We start from the raw sequence: 25,838 nt of genomic DNA on the forward strand, positions 1-25,838 counted from the left end.
TACTTCAAGTCTTATAATTTTAAATCTCGTATTACGACCTTAGTTGCCATTGTGCTTCGTTATGAATTCGAAGTGATTTGCTGAATCCAATTAGTTTAATCCTTGCAGTACTGAGCGTGTCTTATCGAATACTATATCTTCATCGAATATATATTGTTCTCATATGTTAAGTACCATTTTGGATTTGAACATCAGTATCAGCCAAGTTCTCAGCATGTGTTTTGAGTTTAAATGCTTTTCTCCATGAGAATTCAACCCACTTTTTCTTGTCAGAATCCTTTTAAATAATTTTTAAATTATTTTTATTCATTTTGAATTAATTCTTGAAGCAATTTAGGTTAAAAGTTCTTATAAGCAATTTACATTGCAAAACTCTGATCAATTGTTTTTGTACATTAAGACTGAAAAGTTTTCGGAAATTCTCATTTAAAATTCGCGCGCTGTATATTTTTCGATATTTTAAGTTTATGTAGTTTGGCAGCACTGTCCTTAATTAATATGACAAAAATGAGCGCGATCTGTCAGACAGTTCGTTTACGGCAGCTGTTGAAACCAGTTCACCTCAGTAGTGCGTTGCGAAATGTCTTCGACGGTCGTACGACCGTCCTGAAAGGCTTTGTACCACTCATAAACTTGAGTTTTCGATAAAACTGATTCCCCATAAGCCTTTTGTAGCATTCGCAACGATTCTGCACACGAAATTTCGTTCGAAACACAAAATTTGATGCAAACTCTTTGTTCAATATTTTTTTCCATTGTTTTTTTCGCAACGCACTACTGAGGTGAACTGGTTTCAACAGCTGCCGTAAACGAACTGTCTGACAGATCGCTCTCATTTTTTGCATAGTAATTGTCCTTAATTGCTGCCAAACTACATAAACTTAAAATATCGAAAAATATACAGCGCGCGAATTTTAAATGAGAATTTCCGAAAACTTTTCGGTCTTAATGTATATCTTACACGGTTTCTCTAATTCATTCTAAATGAATTAAAATATTTTGTCCGATTCTAATCCGTAGAATTATTTTAAGCTTACAAGCTACAAGACTGACCTTCATTGGCAATTTTTTTTTCTTTCGTTGCAGATTATTTCAACTTGACGAGAAACCCGTATGATGGGTTTACTATACAAGATTATTTAGGCTTAAAATATTCAACTTATCAAGATAATAGACCACGAGTCCTGATATCTCCAAATTAAAGTACTGCTTTCTGTTGTGCTTAGTACCTGGTAGTTGTGATTGAATTACTACACCTAAATGCTAATCTTTTAAATTAAGGTAAATACGTGGATATATAATTGAATATATTCAACGATCATCTTTATTAATTTCTGCGAAAGTTTTTTAGTAAGTAGAGTTCAATTTGTTAGGTTAGGTTGGAGTGGTATCTTTGTATATCAAAGCCCCATTTTAGCTGACATAATTGCGCATTATAATATCATGACTTTACCTTATCATTATTTGTTTTATATGCTGGTCTTAATTCATTGTCTTCATATATGTTCATTAGGTTGCTAAGGCCCTCGGCATTATACCTCTTCCATAAGTACCGATACAACATACATACGAGTATTTATACACACTCCATAATTTGCAAAATATTTTAATAAATATTTAAATAATGTTTTGTGTTGTTTTTTTTCCGTAACTGTTTTGTCTACTGCCAGAACGTTTGTATTAAATAATAAAGAACGATTAAGTTTTGAGTAGAAGTTCTGGACTAATAATTTTAAAGCCTGACATCAGTTATTTGTTGATCCAATATTATTAATTTACTTTTCTTTATTTGCATAAAAAAAATTATTTTTGCTATATGAAATAAATCATCAACAAATAAATAATGTGAATCATTACTGGAATCAATATTCAAATATTCTTCAAGACCGAACATCGTACTTTTGCGTACATAACTTACGTCTTTAATATATACATATATATATTATAATATTCACTCACACACACACAATAATGATCATTTATTTACCTCAATTTATTGTAAATTTTCCTATTCAGTATTTTGGCTGTTATAAGATTTCAAATATTTTGACAGTTGTGTTTTTAGAGAAGTGTTGACGAGTTTGACAAATGCTAGATATTATTTAGTTCTTTAAGCAAAAAAATAAAACAGACGCACGAATTTCCCTATAAGAATAAAAAGTATTATAATAACAAAAAAGTATTAAAATTAATATTGTACAAATATTTATACATTTATTTATATTTTTAATATTTTTAATTTTAAAATAATTAATAGATATCCGACTAAATACAAATATGTTTACTATAAAACCACACTTCATATTCCCTAACAAAGCAGTCTAGAAACAATAGATTAACAATTAACAATTAAGATTAATATAAAATTAAAAGTGTCTTAGTACAAAAAAAAAACACAAAATGAAATTTTTTTGCAGTGTATTATTTGTTTTAGTGGCAATCTTAGCTGCAGGTAGTGCTTTCAATTTTTTTGAAAAAAATGTAGAAATTAAACTAAAACTTAAAAATTAAATTTTGCAGCTAATGCTCAAGCTGCAGTAAAAAAATCCAAATCTGCCGTTAATGAAGCACCCCAAACACTTGAACGTAGAGTTCCAATCTGGTTGATTGCAAGACCAGTACCATTTCCACAATTACCTAAAGAAGAAGAAAATAGTGCAGCTGACGAACCAAATGAAGGTGATAATGAAGTCGATGATGAGAATGATGACGATGACGAGGATGATGAGAATGTTGAGGAAGATGGTGCAGATGCCGAAGCTAGTGACGTTGACGTTGTTGATGAGCTGAATGATGATGATGTTATTGTAATTGATATTGATGACCCAGTTGAATCTAATAAAACAATCTAAATGAAATCCAATAGGTTCCATTATCAGAGCAATAAGAAAATTCATTAACTTGTAATCAAATTTTAATAAATGCACAAAGTACAATTGATAAATTATTTTTAATGTGTATAGTAAATGATGTGTTGTGGTATAAAGATGACTTTTACTTTATTCAAGTACAAAAAAAAAACTATTATTTTTGAAGAAACTGTTTTCGAGTATTTCAACAATTTTCGGTGATCGGCGAAAACTCAAAACGAGTCTGATTTTAAAATGCTATTGAAAACAACAACATTTTTTACTTCAAAAGTTTTTTTGTAATCAACAATTTATATGGTACTATATCATATATGTATACATCACTATGTATGCATCCCTATAACATATCAAAACAACATAATTATATAGACTATTTCGAGAAGTTTCAAATTACTTAAAGTGATATTGGGAGATACACGCAACTCCCAGCTCATATATATTTTTTATTTGATCAGAATAACTTGATAATATTGACTAAATTCTTTATGAACTTTATGGAGTCCTGCATAAAATACATATGAAATGCATTGCTTAATGTGAATGGACTAAAAAATAAACCTGACACTAGCTCCATGATTTTTGTGATTAATGTAGGAAAAAAACATTCATTATTATGTTATTATGTTGAAGCTATTTGAGCCAGTGCACTTAAGCACTTTTACTCTTTCTTAACTCTTTCTTAACAAAACCCCTCTTTACGCCTCGACTAGATTATTGTTTATCACTTCATCAGACTAAGCAATAATTGACCTCAGATCTGCATACCTCTCCGAGGAGCCTGTAACCGTTCTGAGATTTGATATAAAATGATAATTCTATATATTTCCACAAAAATCAGTTCTAATGCACAATAAAAATAAAACAGATGCACCTACAAATCTTAGAAGATAAATGCTTAACAGTGACATTGCGAAATTACATTAGTTTTGAAAGTTTTTTTTCAGTTCCACTGATTTATCTATATAAAATATTATCTGTATTGTACAAAAATATATATATATACACAAATTCCTTTAACTCTTAGGAGCAGCATAGGGCCGCAATAAAATTTTACCATTTCGAAGTTAAAAGCTTTAGCTCCAACTTTTCTACATACGTAAGACTTCTGTATCCGTTTGTCTTCTCCAGGTGTGCGTCGGTGTACCCTTTCTTCGGCTATTCATGAGTTTCCACTCGATCGCGGTTTTTGTCGTGTCATTGATTGATCTGCACAAAGTATGGCGTATCCAGTCCCACTTACAGTTTATTATCTCAATCCTAAATGGTATTTGGTTAGTGATGGACCATAGACTTTCATTTGATAGCGTGTTTGGCCAGAACACTTTCCGGAAGGACTGGTTAATGGAGACTTGTGGGGTGTTGATGTCATTTGACGCGGCATTACATGATTGACATCCATATAGGATGGTGAACTTAATGTTTGAGTTAAATATTTGATTTTAATTTGGCGCGATGTCTGGGATAATCTCCACATTTAATTTAAGCAGCCAAAGGCCTGTTTTTGTCTTATTTATGCTGTTCTTGATGTCAGTGATGTACAAAAATACAGATATTTCTTAATTTAGGCAGTATAATCCATGTTCTTAGTTATACATTTAGTTTCATCCACTCATTTTCAAAAATATTAGATTTTAGAGTAATATAAGCGTACTCCATAATTTACAATATTTGGAGGCATCTCCATTAACAAAGACTTGATCGAAAAATAGTAAATACTGCAATGTCTACATATAAGCACATTATCATTGATTTCTTAAAAAATATATCGTATAGAGAGTAAGTACTTTAACCATTAAAATTCTCGCATAGGAGTATGATTATTTGAAACGCAATATAGGTCAAATTGAATTATAAAAATGATCCTACCAAACCATTGACTAACTTGACTTCAAATATATTATAAAGCACTGAAATACAAATTGTCCTCTCTTTCGGTTGTCTAGGATTGGAATATGAAGAATATGGGTCCTTAGTCAGCATGGTTACCTAATCGACAGCGAACTGTCAGTATTACTACCACTACACTAGTATCAGTTGAATAGTTTAATATTTTTATATGTTAGAGCAACTAACTTTACTACAGATTTCTGAATACCGTTTATCATTTCACTCTCGAACTTACCTGTTCTATACCTATATTGCTAATGCAATTCAAAAGTATCCATTCTGGCTACCTCACGCGCCCTACAATTGCCTGTGATACACCTGTGTTCCAAAACGCGAAGAAGGAAAAAGCTAAGCTATTTTAACATCGCATTCAGAGTTCTCATTCAGAGATCTCATTCAGAGATTCTTATTACTCAAGAACCGTTTTAAATGCAAAATTAATTGATTACACTAATATAGAATACACTAGAACTGCTTGATTACACGATGATATATGCATACTTCTATGAGAACTTTTTCGTTAACAGATCGATCACTGTAAGAAGAGTAGCAATAAAATTCTTCCCGAAATTTCACTGTATCCTGCAATTTTTTCAATATGTGTTGTGCAATATATACAAAAGTAATTATTAGAATGAATATTTGATTTGACAACAAAATAATACATTAGTATTATTAAGATATTAGTCAACTAATATCTTAACGAAAATTAACTACCAGAAGAATAATATGTTTTAAACTATAAAGTCAAAATCAGAAAAATAGCGTATACTTTTTGGTCAACGCATTAAATTTCAATTTCTTAGAACTGTAAATCTGGAATGAATAAACGTAAATGTAGAATGCATACTCTATACATATGTTATATCTCATGGAGTAGTCACTGAAGATGTCATATGTTTTAAAATTTAATAAAAGGAAAGTACATATACAGTAGTCAAAAATGAGTTACACGTTGATATAAAATTAATTTTTTTGACTTATAATCACAAAAATACTGCTTTCTGAAGGCTTCGAATAGGAATCAAAAGACAACAAAAATTTTAATTAATTACTTCATTAAATTAACTGAAGTGTTTGTGGTTGTCCTTTTATTTCTATTCGAACCCTTTTAACTTTAAATAGTTTCTTTTTGGCAAAAAGAATTAACATTGAAAAATTAGAATTAAAGGAAAGACGAACAATAATTTTAGTCCGCTTTTCCTAATCACGATTCGCAAACTCGTAAAGCAACATTTGCATAGCTTTGTAAAATTGCACCCAAAAAAGCGCTTTGCATTTAGTAAGTAGAAATATGCATAATAGGTGACTCTGCAGAAAGAATAGCATTGAAATAAAAATAGGTGACCTCAGGAATTAACTTTCGATTCGTTGAACTTGTGTTTTCAAATAAAGCTGTAGTTTATAAGCTCATTCTAATTTAAAGCACGGCAAGTGCTTTGATAAGTGTCACTAATTAAATAAATAAGTGACATAAAACCTAGAACTTGAGCATTGAAAGTTTGTGCAGCCCTGTCTACTTGAAAAAAAAACACAATTACTTCTAATTTGACAGGCACAAGTTCTTGGCATGGCACTTGCAGTCCAATCAAATTATATGCGGACTATAAATTAATTAAAAACTTTAAATATTTCCTAAGACCACTGATGATGGGTATTCGAAACAATACTTGAAACAGCGTTGTAGGGTTAGTCAAACATCAATACTTTAATTAAAATGTTTGCTGTTGTCTTTTCATTTCCATTCGACACCCTTCTAACTTTTAAATAGTTTCTTTTCGTCATATTATGCGTCACTTTCGACAAAATAATAATAGTAAATAATAATTGTTAATAAAATAAAAAAATATTTCTATTGGCAAGAAAAAATTAACCTTAAATAATTCTTTTTGTTTAATATAATGAATTTTGATGACCATTTTTTAATAACTATTATGTTTCGAATAAAAATTTAAAAAAAATTTTAGTAGAAAAATAAATCCTACATCATTTTGTGACTTTTAATTTTGTTAATTCAGAAGTCTAACATATACATTGAACCTTTAAAAAAATGAACTTTTTGCTGAGGTCATTTGTCTTTCTTATTGTTAAGAAATCATACAAAAATGTTGCAAAATACTTATTCAGACCAGATGCTTTTACCCTTGATTAAGACTTTTATGATTAAGAATATTTCGACTTCTAAAAACATCATTTCAACAATGACATCTGTGCAAATAAACAAAGATAAGATATATTTAAATATTTTAGGTTTTTTTCTTTTAAATATTTATTGTTGACTTAAATTTTTGTATAAATTTCAACGGAAAATTAAAGGTACCATTATTTTTTAAAAATAATTTAATAATTAATATTACAATTTTGCAATTTTAGCTTAAAAGCCTTAAGATGAAATTTTTTATTCAACTTGTTTGCTTGATGAATTTGGTATATCTCATATTAGCTGCTGATGAAGGTTTGACAACACATATTCAAATTAATTTGAAACAAATTGATTATATAAATTTATTTTGAATAACAAAAATAATTTGTTTTTGGTCTTTTTCATGATTAAAATGCCATCTTTTGATTATTTATTTCATCAATTTAGCACAAACAGGAGCAGCTCAAGTTGCACCGCTAAAGGATCTAATTCGAATCTTACCATATCCTCTTCAAAGTGTTTACTGGAGCGATTGTAATACAGACTGCGAACTCAACTGTGATAATATACGTGAGGGCACAAAGTGCTTACAAGTCAATTACTTTCAGTGCCCAAGTGGTTACTTCTGCGCTTATGGTCATGTTAGGCGTGATGCTCCAAATAGTGAATGCATCCCCGAATACCAGTGTTTCAATAAGCCAATCAAACCCATTATTAGTGTGGCACCAGCGCCAGCACCAGAAGCTTAAGTTGAAACTTAATATATAAATAATATATGTATAAATATATATATATATATAATATATATATATATATATAATATATATATAAATATAAAAATTATTAACAAGTTTTTATTAAAAAAGTTGACTAATTTTTTATTCTTGTTTTGTTAGATTTGCTACTATCGAATATCATTTCAACTCGAAACAAAACATTGCATATAAAGTTGTAGGAAGACAAAACTGAATTATATTTTGAAAAATCAAATTATAATTCAGTTATGTTTGTTTTTAGCTTCTCATTATTCAGGTAATTAATTTAAAAGAAAAGACATTGCAAATTTTGCTATTCAGCTTTCTTAAGTATTTTGTGACAAATAAGTACATAGTACAAATGTATTATAATGTACAGTGAGTAATACACATAACTCATAAAACATAGCAATGCTATCTACTTAGATAAATTCTGAATCGATAAAAATTTTATAACATAAAAAACTATTCAGTCAACTGCCTAATAAGAGTAAGTGACAAGAATATGAGGATAAGAAACCTTAGTTTTGGTTAAATTAGGTTGGAGTGGCGGCCTTGTGTACCAAGAAAGCCCACTTGAGCTCAAATAATGGCCCGTTGTGGTACCAAAGGATTAGCGTTGGATTGTACATAGACTAGAAGATCAGTATACGACCATTGCCGAAAAAGGCAACGAATCCACCATTAGGTAAAGGTAGAGACTCTAGAAAGCAAGACAAAAACCTATTAAATTGTTTGAGATGACCACAAAAAAAATTATTGACATCGTCAAGATGTCGAAGAACAATTTTGTGGCTTCGAAATAAACGTAAACAATATATTTTTTGGACTTCGATATTGGGTGTGGTATACAACATCATTTAAATCTCCTTTACGAAACCTTTTAGAGTACATGATTCTTTTAAAGTAAATTTCGATAACCTGTCAGCTTATACGAATGTTCGTTATCAAAGCGTCTGTGTTAACGTTTTGCAGATAGTCTAATAAAACACGGTTCTTTAGATAACCCGACATAAGAACACTGCAGCAGTGGGAAATCGCATGGCCGTTTACAGCACCAAAGTGTAAAGTTATATTTCCTGGAAATTTAGCTGGCTATAAGACCATAAAAGGTTGTGTCACATAATGACTTCTAGAACCATTTTTATAAAATAATAAAATGTGCGTAGACGAATTGTCTACTGCACATTTGTGTGAAATGATAATTTAAAAGGCACAACATATTATGACGCATATCATAACAAAATAGTACGGAAAACATTTGATTTGCATTATGTTTGGTCTTAAGGCCAAATATTTCATTGAAGAAGTGATTTTCTATTTATATTTTGATATTTGATTTTATTATTTGATGCATATTTATTGCTTAAATTACTTAATTTAGGGTTTATTAATTTAAAGCAAGGAAATAAAAAATAATTTCATTATGTTAATGAAAACTCTATTGTAATATAAAATATCACTAGTTTATGAATAGGTACATGCATTTGATAGAGAAAGAGCCTTCGTTTCCAAATGCAATAAATAAAGATTATCGGTCCTGCTAATATTACTTTGAAATTCAATTGATTCAAATTGCTTCAACGTACTCGCATAAATTGAAATATGGAATAGCCAAGAAAGAATACAGTGCTATATATATGGTGGGACGTTGCGACAGCGTACTGTCCAACAAGTGACCCCACTGAAGTGAAGGATTAGTCGAAGTAGACCACGAAATTACTTGGGTACTTTTTCGTCCTTCGATATTGTTATTGAGTTAAAGCTGGGGTGGCTTCCGTTCGCATAACTACATCTTTTGTTAATGCAAGCAGCTCATTTAGCTTGAGGTTTCCTGCCAAGTCATCACCAACCCAATGGTGTCCCAAGACAGTCTTCCTCCTACTTGCCAGTGCTGGGCATTGGCACGATATATGCACCGCTGTTTCCTTTTCTTCTAGACATAGTCTGCAAGTGTCTTCCTTAGCAAGAGTTATCTTTTTGAGGTGATACTTGAAGTTGCCATGTCCAGTAATTAGTGAGGTCAGCTAGCTTAGAGTGCTCCGCGAATAGCTAAGCACTTTTATCGCTTCCCTGGCCCACGGTTTCGGCAACATGAGTTTGGTCTATCTACAAGTGCTCAACTCTCTTCATCTATTAAGATGAAGTGAGGTTATCCATTTATAGACATAGGCTGCCATCATATTGTAACTTAGTGGTATTCTGGGCTCTGGGCTACAGAAATTATAGCTTGATCCTTGCTTTGCAAGTTCATCTGGCTTCTCGTTTTGCTCAATACCGATGTGTCCTTTAAAAATACAGTGCTAAGTGAAGCATTTCTTAACAGTCTAGTGAAAAAAATCAAAAATATCAATTTTGGACATATGAAAATAAAATGCTATACATATTAAGGTTAATTAAGAATTTTTATCTATTTGCTTGTTACATAAGTACTGACATAATATTAAATATAAAAAACTACTCAAATATTTAATACAGCAACATAAATTTATTATATTATTAGGTTTAGCTTAATTTTTTATCTTCAATTACAGCTTAAATTTAACAAAATTCTTAAAATAATTTAATAATTTAATTTTTAAATTTCTTATCGAAACATATTTTATTTTTATTAATTTTTTTTATTATTTCTTTTAATTATACATTTTTTAGGAAGAAAAATATCTATTTTATGACCCGTGCAAACCGCCCAAATAAATACTTTAAGATCACTTACTGAATTTGCATTTAAAATGTTAAATCTATTTTAAGTTAAAATACAACTAACGTTAAGGCATTTGTAATTTTCAGTTTAATTTATAAATACTTAAAACTAATTACTTTGAATATAATATTTAAATTTATGCAATTTTTAACATACCATACATTACAATCTCAATGAACGCAAATATCAATTCTTTCAATTCTTTGCTATACTATAAAATAATAGGTCTGTTCCACGAGCTACTCGTAGTAAAACTCAAGTAAAACACAAGTAAAGTATAAACTGAGAGCGTAACATAAATAAGCTAGATTACGCTCTTTATACAGGTTTTCATGGAACAGCTTTGTGTAACGTCTAGGGAGAACATCAGTGCTGTGCAAATTAACAATTCAAAAGTTTGAACTCAAACCAAAACATCTGATTCACACATCCACATAAATCTTACTTGATATAAAATGTACGAGTAAAGTCTGTTAGCATTTTCCTTTTTCGACAGGGATGTTACGCTCTCTCAGGTGCTGTCATTTACTCGAAAATTTGCTGGTAGAACGCACTTCTGTATACACAGTGTTACTCAAAGTTACTACGAGTAGCTTATGTTACAGACCTAATATTTACTATTTTAAACAAAATTATGAAATCCAAGTAATTTTTTTGCACCCTTGGGTGCAATCGCTAAAACGCACATCTTGCGATTGCATCCAAGGAGTTGTTGCCAGTCTTAAGTATTACATTACGGGACTGGTTAGCTATTACGCTACTCCTTCATTGTTTTCAGCATTTCTTATTATTCGCTCGATTCTTCTTAATTCATTTTCTACGGATACGATATTCCTCCTTGGTGTATTCCAGTTATCCTCTGTTGCTAACATATATCGTTTAATATGTGCCGGACCTGGCAAACATGAACTAATCGGATTGAATCGGCTGCAGTAAAATATTGCGTGCTCGATATCTTCATTTAATCAGTTTGGACAGAAAGAGGAATTATCGTGCCCAAATCTGAACAGATATTTTCGGTGACCTTTGTGCGCGGTTAAAAGCTGCGTTAGATGATAGTTTGTCTCACCATGATTTCGTTTCAACCATACATCGATTAGAGGTATAAGTAAGAAGGTCCATCTACCTTTGATGAAGTTTTCCCATTTGCCTTGCCATGCAGCTACTAAAATCTCTCTCTCCTTCCTTTTAACTTGGATGGAGTTATGTTGTTCACAGATTTCCCGCCTTTACTGTAGACTTTTAGCATTTCGTCCACCAACATATCAATAGACACTACACCAGCGACAACAAAACCTGCCTCATCCTCAAATTGCAGCATTATTTGTTTTATCGCTTGCCCATGATCTATCATTTTTGTTTTTGTACGGTTCACTAATTAAAGCAGTGTCTACCTTTTTCTCCTCTACCATTTGTTTCAGAAGATCCTGGATGGCTTTGCAGTGATTTAGATTAATTTGCACTATGTTCATGCATTTTGTCTATCACTGCTCTCCTAAAGACGAGACTTGTTGCCTACAACATGTTTGCACTGATTTGGATTTCTGTCTTCCCAGAGCATGCACAATGGCTCGTTTTTCACCCCACATTTTCTACATTGTTTCGAGCGATATGTTTCACTTTTGCATTGTCTAGCTATGTGTCCATGATCTTAGCACTTAAAACATCTGGTTAACGTCTTTTGAAGTCTAATACAGCAAACCACCCATTATATTTTTATTTTATCTGCCTCTAAAAGTTTTTTTGCGTTTTTTACGGGTAAAAGGATAGTGGCGTTTTGCGCGCCTTCATATGCAAGCCATAGGCTAATAATCTCTAATTATGTAATATTCTTATCTAACTGCGTATTGATTGCCTCTACAATATCACCCTTTCGTAGTGATTTCACCGATATCTTTGTAAACGACGCCAATACGTTGTGTTAGACTTTTAATATTTGCTTGGTCACCAAGTATTTTGTCGATATTGTCTTTAAACACATGTGTTTGACCATGCAACCCTTTTTTCCCTAGTTGGATTAATAATTTGCCTGTTCTACTTAATCCATCTGATTGGTCACCTGCCAGTTTATTAATGGTAATTATTGAGTCTTGCTTAAAAATATCCTCAACCTCCTCCGTCTGCTCACAGGCAACTCGTACAATGATTTTATATTCTCTGTAGCATCTCTCGTTAGTTGGTGTATAGAGCGCCTTTTTCCTTCGTCCTGCATTTCTGCAAGTTTTTGGAATTATTTGCCCAGTCTTATAAATGATTCCAGTAGTTTAGACTGCATACTTGATCCATCTTATATGCTTCGCTATATGATTGAACTACCCTTTAACAACCCTAAAATGTGTGTGCGCATATTCTTTTGCTTAACACCTCAAAAGTCCCTGTGCATATTTAAAAATTTGAATCCACGCACACAGTGCAGTGTGCTATTTTGTGCACTACGTTCCGAACTCAGGTTTTTATTAATTGAATAATTTTTTATTTTAAATTTGTTGTATTACTTAAAAATTAATAACAATTATATTATATATATAAAGCTTACAGCTATGGCATTTTAGCCGTCTGCCGTATTAATTGAATATGTGATGGATATGTAAGATATATATATATAAATGATTCAATATTTCATTTATATAATTAATTTTGTGTGTGATATATTATTAAGTGAAGTCTATTTAAAAAAAAGCAGAAGCTCTCTTACAACTCAAAGAACTTTCAGACGCTTTCCCATGCAATAAGTAACTTATGCCAGTGGAAATGACAAAATCTTAAAATTACCTAAATAACTTACTAAGTTAACAGTGGAAACATGATATTACCTCGGTTCAGAAACGGATATTAGCACTACGGTACATGAAAAATGTAAAATTTTGTAGAAAAAATGTTTGAAACTCATTTATAAATATTAACAAAAAAAAATTTACTGTTCAATACAATTGACAGTCACAATAATCCAACTCTCAGTATCCTAAAAATACAGCGAAATTTGATAAACACAGGCAGATACAAAGACATCAGATCCATCATATTATAAAGCCCCGTAAAGCCCCGTATTTAGTGTGACTTAAAACTGTCCACAGATAAAATAGAGTAAAGGTGCTGTTTCACCAACTCAGACATCTGAATATCAATAAATAGTATAGTAATTGAGGTTTTCTGTAAAAATTATTAAAAGCTTTAGAAAATTAATTTTGAATCATCGTAACATTCGAACTCAGTTACATACAGAAACATGATTGGAGATAATTAACGAATTAAGCTAATGGGATAAATTGCTTTGTAGATATTAATAGTTTTCTGATGAATCATTTTTTTGGTATATATATATAAATATAATATCATTCAAATATATTTATATTATGTTTCTAATTATATGTTAAATACACCTATCTAAATAGAAAATATTGTTGGTGTAAAGTCTTAATTTATTAAGTAAAAACTTTTTGTACATCAGTCAATTTGTTGATCAGACACTTGATGAAATAATTCAAATCAATCATTTAAGATACCTTAATTGTCACGAGGTATAGTTATAAAGTGGACTAGATTAATACCTGATAATCCAATAATTTATTTTGTATATGTTCTTATTAAAAATGAAGTTAGCGTTTTTAGAAATATAGTTACCAACAAAAGAATATCATTAAAACATTATTTTTGACCTTAAGCCTATCAAAAAATGTGAATTAATTTGGCAAAAACGATGGTTGTGATTAGTATTAATTTTATTTTTATATAACATTTTTCAATTAACCGTGATGATGCAAGGCTTCATGACATAATCTCTCTGGTATACACTCACTGTGTTCATCTGTACGTCGCACAAAGCTAGAAGAACAGAAGTAACCTGAGCGCCGCGGTTTACTAAAATCATTTTTACACTCAGTTTTTTGTATAACGTTTTGACAATTCTTTTCACAAAAAGCATAGTTCTTCCTATATTGTACACTACAATACATAACTGCGATGAAAAAATCAAGAATTTGTGTTGATTACATCTTCTTATTGGAAATTAAATTATCTCACTTACGCTTGCACCTGTCTTCGGATATACATTCATTATGTGAGTTGACATTTCTCACATATCCAGAACCACAGAAATATCCTCTCCGGCAACCATTTTTGAACACGCATTTTACTCCAAATACCAATTGAGGACAAGTAAGATCACAACCAGTAAAACAATAATCATAATATGCCGGCACTATAGACTTTTGTGGGGGTCGCATGGCTTTATATGAATAAATTTACAACAATATAAGGTATATTAATATTACAATGCATAGGTTATTTAAATAGATTTAAAATTTTATAATGTTTACCTATCTGTGTATTAGCAATTATGCAAAATGTTGCTAAATAAAATAATGGTAAAATTATTTTCATTGTGCTGTTCTGCAAAAACGTTGTTCTACAACGTTTGTTATATTTACAAACTTCTCAAAGAATAATGAAATATTTTTGGTTTGAATTTATTTATATTAGAATAATTGCGAATTTATATATTTAGTGTTTATATAATGCATAACTGTTCGTGTTCATGTGGTGTGCCGAAATATTTGAACAGCTGATGTTCTTGAATTGACGTTAAACATTAGATACATAAGATATTTATATGCTCATTTATCTAATAAACAAATTATTAATATAAACTTAAGTATCTCAAATTTTAAGAAGTAATTTTTATAATTATTAATATAAGCGAGTAAAAATACTCCTACATGTGCCTGATTGTACAACTAGTATATAGACCGCCACTACATGTACAATTCAAACAGTTACTATTTTCTTGATAATCAAATACATTATCATTTTTAAGCTAGAACAACTGCAACAACAGCTAACTTATAGTATGTTTCCATTGCTTACTTAGTAGGTATAATTTACTAAGTAAATTTCTTTAACCATACAAAGAGCTTTAACTTACTTAAAAATAAAGTAAGGATAATTAGCCCAACCCTTAAAAATAAATTTCCCACAAGGGAAATTACCAAAATTTGAAATATTTGTCATATATTTTATATCTAAAAAGTAAACAAACAAAAATTAGTATTTAGTAAAGTTATTGTGTTTATTAATTTATTAAGTGATAGATACATAAAACATATTAACATATTTAAATAAAATATATATATACATATATAAAATTTAATTTATATCTAATTTTATAAAAATTTAAATTAAACATGTGAAGAAATAAATATTGAAATTTATAAAATACATATAAAATTTGAAAAATTTTTCTGGTAATGCACTTTCCAGAAATCTGGGTTTTTTTCTGAAAAGACAAATATTAATTTTAAAATTTATTCAATAATCTTTACTGGCTGTACTAACCGAAGTCCTTTACTTCCTTTGGTTTCTAACAATTGTTAACGAAAGTTATATTATTTTCTTCTCGTTATTTCAAATAACATGAAATATCTGGGGGTCACTTTTGACAAACGGTTCAATTGGCTTAAACATTTGAAATACAAACGGAATAGCTGCTCTAAGATTATACATTTATTAAAACCGCTATTTAATAATTATCACTTCAATTTTAAAAACAGAACGTTACTTTATACGCAAGTAATTAGACCAGCACTACTGTATGGATGTGTTACATATAGCAAAGCCTCAAATACTACCTTAAAGCAATTACAGATAGCTCAAAACCAGTCTTTAAGAAGACTGTTTAAGATTCCATGGTATATTAGATCAACAAACATACATAGAGATCTTAGGATTGACTCAGTGAAAAAATATATCAGAGACAGAGCTCTAAAATTATTCACTAAATTTGATACGCTACTTAACCCCGCCCTAACAATCCTCAAGTCCACTTCTGGACTCTCAGGAAGATATGCTGATTTAAGGTCCGTCATCAACTAAATGACAAATAAATGATATGATTCCTTAGCCTAGTTAAAGCCTAGTGTGGGGTAGTGATAAGCCCCCCAGCCATTATAGAGTAAAAGTGTGTAATAGGACTAACTCAAGAACAAGAAGAAGAAGAAGAATTATTTCAAATAACTTTTTTTGGTACATTGAACGACATTACTTTTTACTCAAATATTGCTTTGTTCTTGTTGTCCACTATTTCACACACATTAGGTGTATTCTTTTGACATGAATACTTCAATAGGACAACTTTGGTGATGAAGAATAACTTGGCATCACTGCCTAACCTAACAAATTTGCGGCTAAATTTCACGAAAAAGTTTTTTGTAAAGTAAATTTATTTATAAAATTTTCAAACCTCTAACATCATTAGTTGATGTTAAATGAGCAGTATTTGCTTTCATTTTAAAGATTATTTTGTATTTATTTATATATTGCTTTTTTTAATATTGATATTCAGATGTCTGAGTTGGTGAATCAGCACCTTTACTCTATTTTATCTGTGGACAGTTTTAAGTCACACTAAGAATAACTGAATACGGGGCTTTATAATAGGATGGATCTGATGTCTTTGTATTTACCTGTGTTTATCAAATTACGCTGTATTTTTAGGATGCTGAGAGTTGGATTATTCTGACTGTCAATTATATTAAACAGTTTCAGAGCATGATCTTTAATGTATTTTTCGACCAGTGGCGTAACTACATTTTTTAGGCCTGTAAGCAAATTCTAACTAAGGGGCCCCTACCAACATACTAAGGGGCCCCTCTTTTTATACTCTTTACACGAAAAAATGTAAAAAGGGTATATAAGGTTTGTCAATATTTTCGTAACGCATTAAAGGAAACTTCGGAAATACCATTAAGTATATATCAGTATACTTTTACAGTTCAAACTACTCTCTCAGCTTTTGAACTCTTCGAATAAAACTTTATACACATACTTTTCGGGAGCGCACCCTGTTCACCATTTGATTTGATTGAAATTGGACGTCTATTTCTTGTAGCTGTGATATAAACTTAACAATCGGATATAAGGTTTCTCCGTTTTTAATAAAGGTATTCAAATGGAATATGGTGTATTAGGGTGCCATTAATTTTCGAAAGTCGGAAAATTGACCGCGGCACCCCCAGATCGGTTCATTTTACTAAAAAAATAATCTGTGTAAAATTTTAGTTCAATTGGATAAGTGGAAATGGTGCCCCAAGAGCCTCAAAGATTGGAAAATAACAATTTTTTCCATAAAATGCATCTTTGATTGCTTATATCTCCGACATATTTAATTATACATAAAAACTGTCTTCCTAAAAGTTATAGATCTATTTAAAGTAAACAATTCACTCATACAAAGTTTTTCTGTATTTCTAATAGTTATTGAATAAAAGCAAATACAAGCTGAAATCCCCATATTAAATTTAGGTAAGTTCAATGAATGAATTGTCTACTAAATTTCTTACAAAATAAGTCCAATACTTGTATAGTTATATACATAAGTGAGTTTCTGTATTATTCATTGGAATGCGAAGTGAATTTTAATTCAAAGTGATTACATTAAAAAGTGTACAAGTCTGAAAGCCCAAATGTTGAACTATTTCAACGATTTCAGAAGTTTTGCCCGAAAATAAACGTTGATAACTTTACAGTCGGCTTAGAAAATGAAAAAGTAAGAAAATCGTTAAATAAGGATGATGTGGTACGAATTACAAGTTTCCTTTATAAGATTCGTAAGGATAACCAACCAAGAGATGATTATAGGGAACTTCTGGAACTTGCATTAATGTTTTTAGGAGAAAAGCCGAACTGTACCATAAAGTTTCGACCTCCTGGAGCTATACATCATGCAAGATGGATGGTGAAAGTTATGCATGTATTAAAAATATTTTTATTTAGGAAAGAGTTCAAATTATCTACAGAAGAAGAAAATGCTCTTTGCGATATATGTATATTTATTACTAAAGTGTATGTCGAAGTATGGTTTAATGCTTTGTCATCAGTCAAAGCTCATTTTCAAGATTTTAATCTTCTTTCTATTCTCAGTCAATATCAAAAATTTGTATTTGGTATTTACGCTCAAAGCTTGTTCATTTTGCTTTTTTGGATTTAAATATATCACCTGAGACAAAGAAAAAGATGGTTTCAAATTTGAATATAGATAGAGATGACAACGAAGTCAGTATCAATAGATCGCGCAAAAATAACTGAACTGAAATAACGATTATCGCCGTCGTTTTCCAAGTTGTAATAAGGATACTTTGCTCCAGCAAAGTAAATAAAATAATAAAAATTATGTCGGACAAACCTAGAATTAGTACTTTTTTATTATTAGAAAGATTAAATTTTGGAAATATTGAATTTATTTTAAATTTTTTAGAAATATTAAATTTTTTGTAAAGCTGAAGCGGAGAATTACATTCATAGTACTTTCAAAGCTAGCAATCAGGTGACTTCAACTTATTTTTTGTTTTATTCAATAACTATTAGAAATACAGAAAAACTTTGTATGAGTAAATTGTTTATTTTTAATAGATCTATAACTTTTAGGAAGACAGTTTTTATGTAAAATTAAATATGTCGGAGATATAAGCAATCAATGAGGCTCTTGGGGCACCATTTCCACTTATCCAATTGAACTAAAATTTTACACAGATTATTTTTTTAGTAAAATGAACCGATCTGGGGGGTGCCGTCAACCGATTTTACGAAAAAAAAATTGCCCATATACCTTAATGGCACCCTAATGGTGTATACAGTACTGATGTTTGCAAAAGACAACGTACAAAATTATTTTCAAATGGGTTTAAATTTAGATATAGCTTCCATATAAACTCTCGATCAAGACACATATTTTTCTTAGAAAAACTTTTTTATTTCATAAATGGGTTTAATATTTTATTTGAAGTACATATGTACATATTATGTACTTTAAATTTAAAATTTACGTATCTTTTATAAAATGCAATATGAAGTTATTCCAACAAAAAACGTTTCGTCCCACTTTTGAAAATTTATTAAAAAGAAATACAATGAATACAAAAATTTATAGTGGGGCCCCCTAAATTCGGGGGCCCGAAAGCGTTGCTTCCAGTTGCTTCCCTGTAGTTACGCCACTGTTTTCGACTGAATCGACTCTCAGATCTCTGTGGATATCCGTTCCTCTTACGTACCATGGGGCGTTAACCAGTTTTCTTAAGGCAATATTTTGCCCTCTTTGAAGAATTTTTAAAGTTGAGTTTGGCGCTTGGCAAAACGCAATACTGCCATAAAGTAGTCCAGGTTTAATAATCTGCTTAAATATGCTAACTCTATTCTTTATATTTAGCTTTTTGCTGCTGATGAGCGGGTGAAGGGAGTGTAATATACGGGCAGCTTGAGCTCGTTTGGACTTGAAATGTGCTTTCCAGGAGTGCTTGTTATCAAAGGTTATGCTTAGGTATTTGAGAGTATCGGCCCATTCTATTTTTTGTTCTTCTACCTTTAATGAAAATTGCCCGAGTCTTTTCTGCGTTCAATTTTATTTTCCACTTTTTAAAATACTGAAAAAGCACGTCAATGTGACCCTGTATGGTGTTGGAGACATTGCAGGCTATTTTGTCTGAGTACACAATACAAGTGTCGTCAGCATAGAGCGATAGCATAGAAGGCTTGAGTTTCGGTATGTCTGCTTTTTTTAATTAACATAATACAGAAATAATATATTCCTTAATAAATAATTAACGACTGATTTCTTAACAACTAGTAACCTTTCCGTCATTTTCACAAATTTTATTAAAAAAATTACTTCTGTAAAATATTTAAATTTACTTATTCACTCGCAACAATTACATATAATAAACAGCTGACTGGAAGTTTCCATTTTCTTCCAAAAACCAGTCACGATGGATCAGTGTTAAGAGTTGGCTTCACTGGCATTAATACAGAATTAAAAGGAATGGTAAGATTGTTGGAAATTTCAGAATAAAACTGAAATTTTACTTTTTTTCCCAATTTTCAAATATATGAAATTTATAAATTTTATTTGTATTTTTTTTTATATATGATTTTTGACATATGATTGCAATATTCATTGGAATTTCCAATGAAGGTTCACTATAGTTCGTTTATTGCGTTGGTAACACTTTTTCTTTACTAGCCGAAGTGTTTGACCAGTAAACAACTACATACCTAAAAAGAAAAAATAGTGTTACTGTTTTGCGTACATTTCAGCCAGTATAGGCCAGTAACTCGCTGTTTTTTACCATACTTGCGAGCTACCGAAAACGCCTATTGAAAAAGCCTGAAAATACAAATTTTATTCACAATCATGTAAAAAATAAAATAATTTTATCCATATTACTTGTTTTGCATATATAAGCCTAACAAAATTTCCACTTCTTCCAGAGTTATCATCAAAAGTAATGCTTATTTTATGCTTATTTTGTTCCTTTACGATATACTTACAAAAACAAAGGCCTTTAGACGTTTATCTTTTAATATAGGATTTATAAATTTTCCAGGTTTTTAATAAGGTGAGAAAATGCTTACGGGTTTTACTAGGGGTTGAAAACAAATTTATTCAAATCAATTAAAAGCCATTATTAAACTCAATATAAAAAATTCTGTAAAAAATAATATAAGATATAGTTAATAATTCTTATTAAATTCTTATTGAGATATACAACGTATTATGACAGAGAGACTAAATAATTTTTTTGATTTTCAGGGTTTTTATTAGAGTGAAAAAATGTTCAGGGGCTTAATTAGGGGTTTAAAATAAATTGATATTAAGTCATATAAAAGAGTCAATTCAATATAAACAATTCTGTGTAAAACAGTATAAAATATATAATTCATATTACAAATAAATGCAATATGTATTGTGACAGAGACCGTATAAATATAGGATAATAAAATAAAACTCTAAACTGCATGGCATACTAACTAACAGAGGAAAAAAAATTAAAGAAAATAAAAATTCGTTGTATTACAGTGAAGGAAATGCTGGAAAACCCTGATAACTGATGATAATTTCATTTTAAATCTTTTGTTAAACCTCTGGACATTTATTAATAAAAATGTAGCGAACAAATAATAATAATAAATTTGAGCACCAAATGTACTTTTCGCATTATAATCACCAACGGCGAGAAATTTGTCTTTAAGGACCGAAAATAATTTTTTGAACTAGACTTTAGCTACAATAAAGCAAGGTTTACCCGTTGATATTCAGGCAAATTGAAATAGCCTATAGTACAGACTCTGTATATAGACTTAGAGCATCTACATACACAGAGTAGAGCGTATAGTAAGAAATGAAGATATATTTATTATGTATGTCAGATGTGTGTTTTCGAGAATCGTTAAAGCAGCCTCGTATTAGGATGTATAATTGAATAATTAATTGTAATTAATGTAGGTTTACACCATTTACATTGCAATCATAAAATTCCAAAGTTTGCTTTTTTGGCCGTAATAATTGGAATAACTTGGCTTTGTGTTTTAAACACTTCATTTATTATGATATGCATAGTACACATTACCTGGGTTATATTTTAGGTTAGAGTTGTGATTAACTTCTCAGCTACATATTATTCGTAAATTCTTTCTGTAAGAACGGATTTGACAACATGAACGGTAAACATATCAGAATTAATTGGAATTGGAACAAAAGATGGAACAATAGGTTCTACCGGAGTATAAATTGTTTTGGTTCGATTACGTTATATTTGCTTTTGCTGAGCTAACCTGTGTATGAGTACTTGTTCAAAGGTTAGCTCCTAGAGTTTTAGGTATGAATCCCTTCACAATTATTAGAATTTTTCAGGTTTGGACTATTTGTAGTCTTTCTTTCACATTTTAAATTCTGGTAAAACTTTTTGCATGAGACACAAACTGTACTTAATGTGCAGTATGATTTTGTAGAGCCGTACCCTTAGGGTTTTGTATACTGTACTGGGTCATTAAGTTGGGTTGTTTAACACTTACTTTGCACGTATTATAATCTATTAGTACAGTTTAGTACATAGCTTATGGAAATTTGTTATAAGTCTGTACCGGTATTATTAGTAAATTTTTTATTTAGCAGTTTTAGCTCGTTGGTGGGGTCTGCAATAACATAAGCGTATCTTTAATCAGGGAGCGCAAGTTAATTCGAGTTTAACAAATGTTAATAGTACATTAATTCATATGCACGTTAAGTGCTTATTCGTAGTTAAATAAAAAATTAATAATAAAATTAAAAAGATAATTTTCAAATGAATATTTTAAAATTTCTTAATTTCATTAATGATTACATTTCTTTAAATTATATGCTTATTTTAAGCATTTAGATGATAAAATTAATAGTTATTTGTTAAAATTTGTCCAATTATGACATAAGGTTCTTCAACTGGTCGAGCTCAAGTTCAAGTTAATAAAATTACAGTTCATAATATGATTCAAAAAACGTTCTACATTGAAACTCGTAAATAAAAGCATTAATTTCGGTACTGCAGAAACCTCAATACCCTCATATAATTACTATATATGAAATAATGCTATATGCTATAAACATTTGTCACCGTCATGGCCTTATAACCATTTTGATGGTCACAAACTTATGCCCTCAGTGTATTTCCACATTACAATACCAGGATACATTGAAGGCTAGTCACCGGAAATTTTTACCCGGAAGGCATAATACCTAGCCGTACCAATTATTAAAATAAAAATAAAATAAAATAATCTAATAAAATAAATAACGAAATCAAATTAATAACAAAATAAGTTATATAAAATAAAATCCTTCTTACTCGTCCACGTACGTCCGTATTTATTTTAGCTTCAAAATATAGACACTATCAATCTCCACTAGTTTCCACTAACGCGTTTCGCCTAGGTACTACCTAGGCTTATCAGAGTGAATGCAATAAAACCCAAACACGTCAGTTTATGTTCGACGTGTTTTAAATAACAGTCATAACCAGTTATTTAAAAATGATCAAAATATAACCCAATAATGGAATACATAAATTATAATAATAATAATATATTGATAAAAAATATAATAAAATATTAATTAATAATATACTAATAAAATATACTGATAACAAATATACTAAAAAAAATATTAATAAAAATACTAATAAAAATGCTAATAAAAAATACCAATAGAAATAAATGATTGAATATTGGAATTATAATAATAATTATATTATAATTATAATTATAATATCGCCAGCCCGTGAGTGTCATTTCTGATACTTATTCTGTCTGTTTATTTATTGATATTGTCAAACAACTTTATATATTTGCCAAATCAGTCAGATCGGTCCACAGAAAGACCTTAACTTTGCCAGAACAAAATTACAAATCGATTTGTATTCGATTTCTTTATGATAAACTCTTGCGAATATACATAATTATGTTAGATGTATTTAAAACAGAAAATATCGATAATTAGTTTCAATTAGTTTTATTTTTTAAAATAATTCAATGTTTCTTCAATTTAAAGTTTTTCAATCTTTAAACTGTTTAATACTGAATTAAACACTTCAGTATTTATTGTGTGAGTTATGAAATGGATACATGGTTATTTTCCTTGTGGTCTTGTACAAGGTAAGTTTTGTGAAAGATCAGCACTGATACGTTTAACGAGTGCAGCATTTTCAACATTATCAACAAGTAAAGGCTTAACATGTATATAACGCCTAGGAATGCGGCCTCTAATATATCTTATGCGCGGTCGCTCTTCTGCAACATCCGAAGATTTAGCTTTGCCATCGGCAACTACATCAATTTTATCTTCAACTGAAGAATTGGGTACAACAAATGGATTATATTTTATATATCGTCGCTCTACAGGTAAAATTTGGATTGCTGGTCTTACGTGACGTTTCGGCACAAACTCCTCTGACACTTCATTTACAAAACGTGGTGACTCGTCATTAGCTATATGAATAAATAGAGAATTCATATGAAACTTATTCAGTATAAATAATGTACATGCTTCAATTTACCTGCGATATATTTAGCACTCAAGCTTATTAGTAATATAAGGAAATAAATTCTCATACTGAAGCTTCTTTAAACCTGGCTGTTTCGGACTGACTCGCATTAAAACTACATTAGAAATCATATTTATATAAAATTTTGTAGAAAAAATATTTCAAATGTTTACGTAAATAACTTAAATAAATATTTATATAAAAACATACATATATTTTGTAGCTCCTTATGTCATAACACATGGCAAAAATTTTTATTTGCAGATAGAAATTCTAGCAAATTATTTATTTTTTAATTGTACTTATTTTATTAAAAATAAATTTCAACTTCTCCGAATATATTAACAATGGTTCTATTTATAAATTATATATATAAATATGTATACATATATATACAGGGTTGGGCGATTGAACTGTTTCAGTATCTATTCACTCCAGCTCCCTGTAAAGACCTTTTCCCTTGAAAATGGTCTTTTAGTCCTCACCAAAATGGTTCCAAAATGGTTCGGAATGTTTGTGTGATCACGGCTCTAAAGTAACTTCCAAAATATTTTCCCGGTAATAAATGGCATTGACTTTAACAACAGGCTCGATGAAAACAATTGGATAACGTCCATCGGCGGTCAGAGCTACTTGAAATGGAAAAGGAAAATTAGTTCGAGTAGCCATTCATAGTTTCAAGTTTTCGGTAGTGAACGGCAGTGCGTTCAGTTAAGTAATCACGATCATTTTGAAAGTTTATAAACTGCTCAGTGGGGATAATTTTCTCATCAGAGAACACAATGTTTGGAAATCCACCACGTTTGTGCAAGTATAACAACTCCTTTGCTTCTTCGAGTTTAACTATTTGTTGCTTTGGTGTAAGATCTTGCCTCCAAACCTTTTAGAACCTGTAAAGCTTTAACTTACGCTTATTTTAAAAAAGGCGTCGGATGCTTCGCTGGTATTTTTTCAGTTCTTTGGCCATTTAATTATCACTACGACGTGGATTTCGTTTAAGTCGAGCCTTCACTTTCCAAATTATTTCAGGGTGATGGTTTTTTTTTCGTCCACCACCATAGTGTTTGACCACTGGCAACGCTGCTTGTACTATTGCAACGATTTATGGTACGACACAAAAACATTTTATTCACTTTAAGATGTTTGAGCTCATGTATTATTCGTGAGCTGATTGTGATTGTGATTTTCCAGCCAAATATACACTATTATGTTTGAATTTCATTTCGAATAACTTTTGTTCTATAAAATTTAGACGCAAATGTTTGAGATAGCTTATAAACAATATACAGCTGTCATTCGTGTGAATTTCACGTAGTTGGCAATATCAGTTTGACAGATACATCCGTGTGTAGTTGGTTACACTTTAATCGCATAACCCTGTATATAAACATAAATAATTTGTTAAAAACTTATTTTAAATATTTTACTTATTATGAGTTTACTTATTATAGTATTAGAACAATATTAAAATAGCATACAAATATTTTTGGTGTTGTTGTTGTAGTAGTTTCTTGAGTTAGTACTATTACGCACTTTTACGCTTTTGTGGCTGGGGGGCTTATCCCTGCCCCACACTAAACTTTAACTAAACTGCAAGTATAAACACTTGTCCAGAAACTACTGAGGACCTTGACGTCTACA

The 25,838-nt window shown here is 30.3% G+C and overlaps 4 protein-coding genes across 5 annotated transcripts; 2 read left to right on the forward strand and 2 right to left on the reverse strand.

Annotated features, from left to right (window-relative positions):
* Positions 1-2,360: 2,360 nt before the first annotated feature.
* On the forward strand, positions 2,361-2,936 carry LOC119687195 (trigger factor-like). The gene is made up of 2 exons (XM_038101447.1): positions 2,361-2,452; positions 2,521-2,936. Exons 1-2 carry the CDS (start codon positions 2,401-2,403, stop codon positions 2,850-2,852), a joined length of 384 nt encoding a protein of 127 aa, XP_037957375.1. The 5' UTR covers positions 2,361-2,400; the 3' UTR covers positions 2,853-2,936.
* A 4,152-nt stretch (positions 2,937-7,088) lies between these two features.
* Positions 7,089-7,681, forward strand: LOC119662793. Of its 2 annotated transcripts, none has more exons than XM_038072550.1 (2): positions 7,089-7,217; positions 7,331-7,681. In XM_038072550.1, the coding sequence occupies exons 1-2, from the start codon at positions 7,207-7,209 to the stop codon at positions 7,647-7,649; spliced, it is 330 nt and encodes a 109-aa protein (XP_037928478.1). In that variant the 5' UTR covers positions 7,089-7,206; the 3' UTR covers positions 7,650-7,681. The 2 variants fall into 2 exon arrangements, with proteins under 2 accessions (XP_037928478.1, XP_037928477.1); XM_038072549.1 differs by having other exon boundaries at positions 7,089-7,212; positions 7,348-7,681.
* A 6,401-nt stretch (positions 7,682-14,082) lies between these two features.
* On the reverse strand, positions 14,083-14,781 carry LOC119687239. The gene is made up of 3 exons (XM_038101498.1): positions 14,676-14,781; positions 14,384-14,584; positions 14,083-14,314 (listed from the first exon to the last, which is right to left on the reverse strand). The coding sequence occupies exons 1-3, from the start codon at positions 14,737-14,739 to the stop codon at positions 14,103-14,105; spliced, it is 477 nt and encodes a 158-aa protein (XP_037957426.1). The 5' UTR covers positions 14,740-14,781; the 3' UTR covers positions 14,083-14,102.
* Positions 14,782-23,703: 8,922 nt separating this feature from the next.
* Positions 23,704-24,303, reverse strand: LOC119662769. The gene is made up of 2 exons (XM_038072514.1): positions 24,210-24,303; positions 23,704-24,141 (listed from the first exon to the last, which is right to left on the reverse strand). Exons 1-2 carry the CDS (start codon positions 24,262-24,264, stop codon positions 23,783-23,785), a joined length of 414 nt encoding a protein of 137 aa, XP_037928442.1. The 5' UTR covers positions 24,265-24,303; the 3' UTR covers positions 23,704-23,782.
* Between the last annotated feature and the right edge of the window lie 1,535 nt (positions 24,304-25,838).

Source organism: Teleopsis dalmanni, chromosome X (genome assembly GCF_002237135.1).
Source record: "Teleopsis dalmanni isolate 2A chromosome X, ASM223713v2, whole genome shotgun sequence".
NCBI classification, from domain to species: domain Eukaryota; kingdom Metazoa; phylum Arthropoda; class Insecta; order Diptera; family Diopsidae; genus Teleopsis; species Teleopsis dalmanni.

Excerpts from the sequence above, each read along its gene's own strand:
- LOC119687239 (XM_038101498.1), bottom strand. The coding sequence starts at position 14,739 with ATGAAAATAATTTTACCATTATTTTATTTAGCAACATTTTGCATAATT. Across the intron at positions 14,585-14,675 it reads AATTGCTAATACACAGATAG|CCATGCGACCCCCACAAAAG; the intron begins GTAAACATTATA and ends ATTCATATAAAG. Across the intron at positions 14,315-14,383 it reads ATCCGAAGACAGGTGCAAGC|TTATGTATTGTAGTGTACAA; the intron begins GTAAGTGAGATA and ends TTTTCATCGCAG.
- LOC119662793 (XM_038072549.1), top strand. The coding sequence starts at position 7,146 with ATGAAATTTTTTATTCAACTTGTTTGCTTGATGAATTTGGTATATCTC. Across the intron at positions 7,213-7,347 it reads CATATTAGCTGCTGATGAAG|CACAAACAGGAGCAGCTCAA; the intron begins GTTTGACAACAC and ends TCATCAATTTAG.
- LOC119687195 (XM_038101447.1), top strand. The coding sequence starts at position 2,401 with ATGAAATTTTTTTGCAGTGTATTATTTGTTTTAGTGGCAATCTTAGCT. Across the intron at positions 2,453-2,520 it reads AGTGGCAATCTTAGCTGCAG|CTAATGCTCAAGCTGCAGTA; the intron begins GTAGTGCTTTCA and ends TAAATTTTGCAG.
- LOC119662769 (XM_038072514.1), bottom strand. The coding sequence starts at position 24,264 with ATGAGAATTTATTTCCTTATATTACTAATAAGCTTGAGTGCTAAATAT. Across the intron at positions 24,142-24,209 it reads GAGTGCTAAATATATCGCAG|CTAATGACGAGTCACCACGT; the intron begins GTAAATTGAAGC and ends TTATTCATATAG.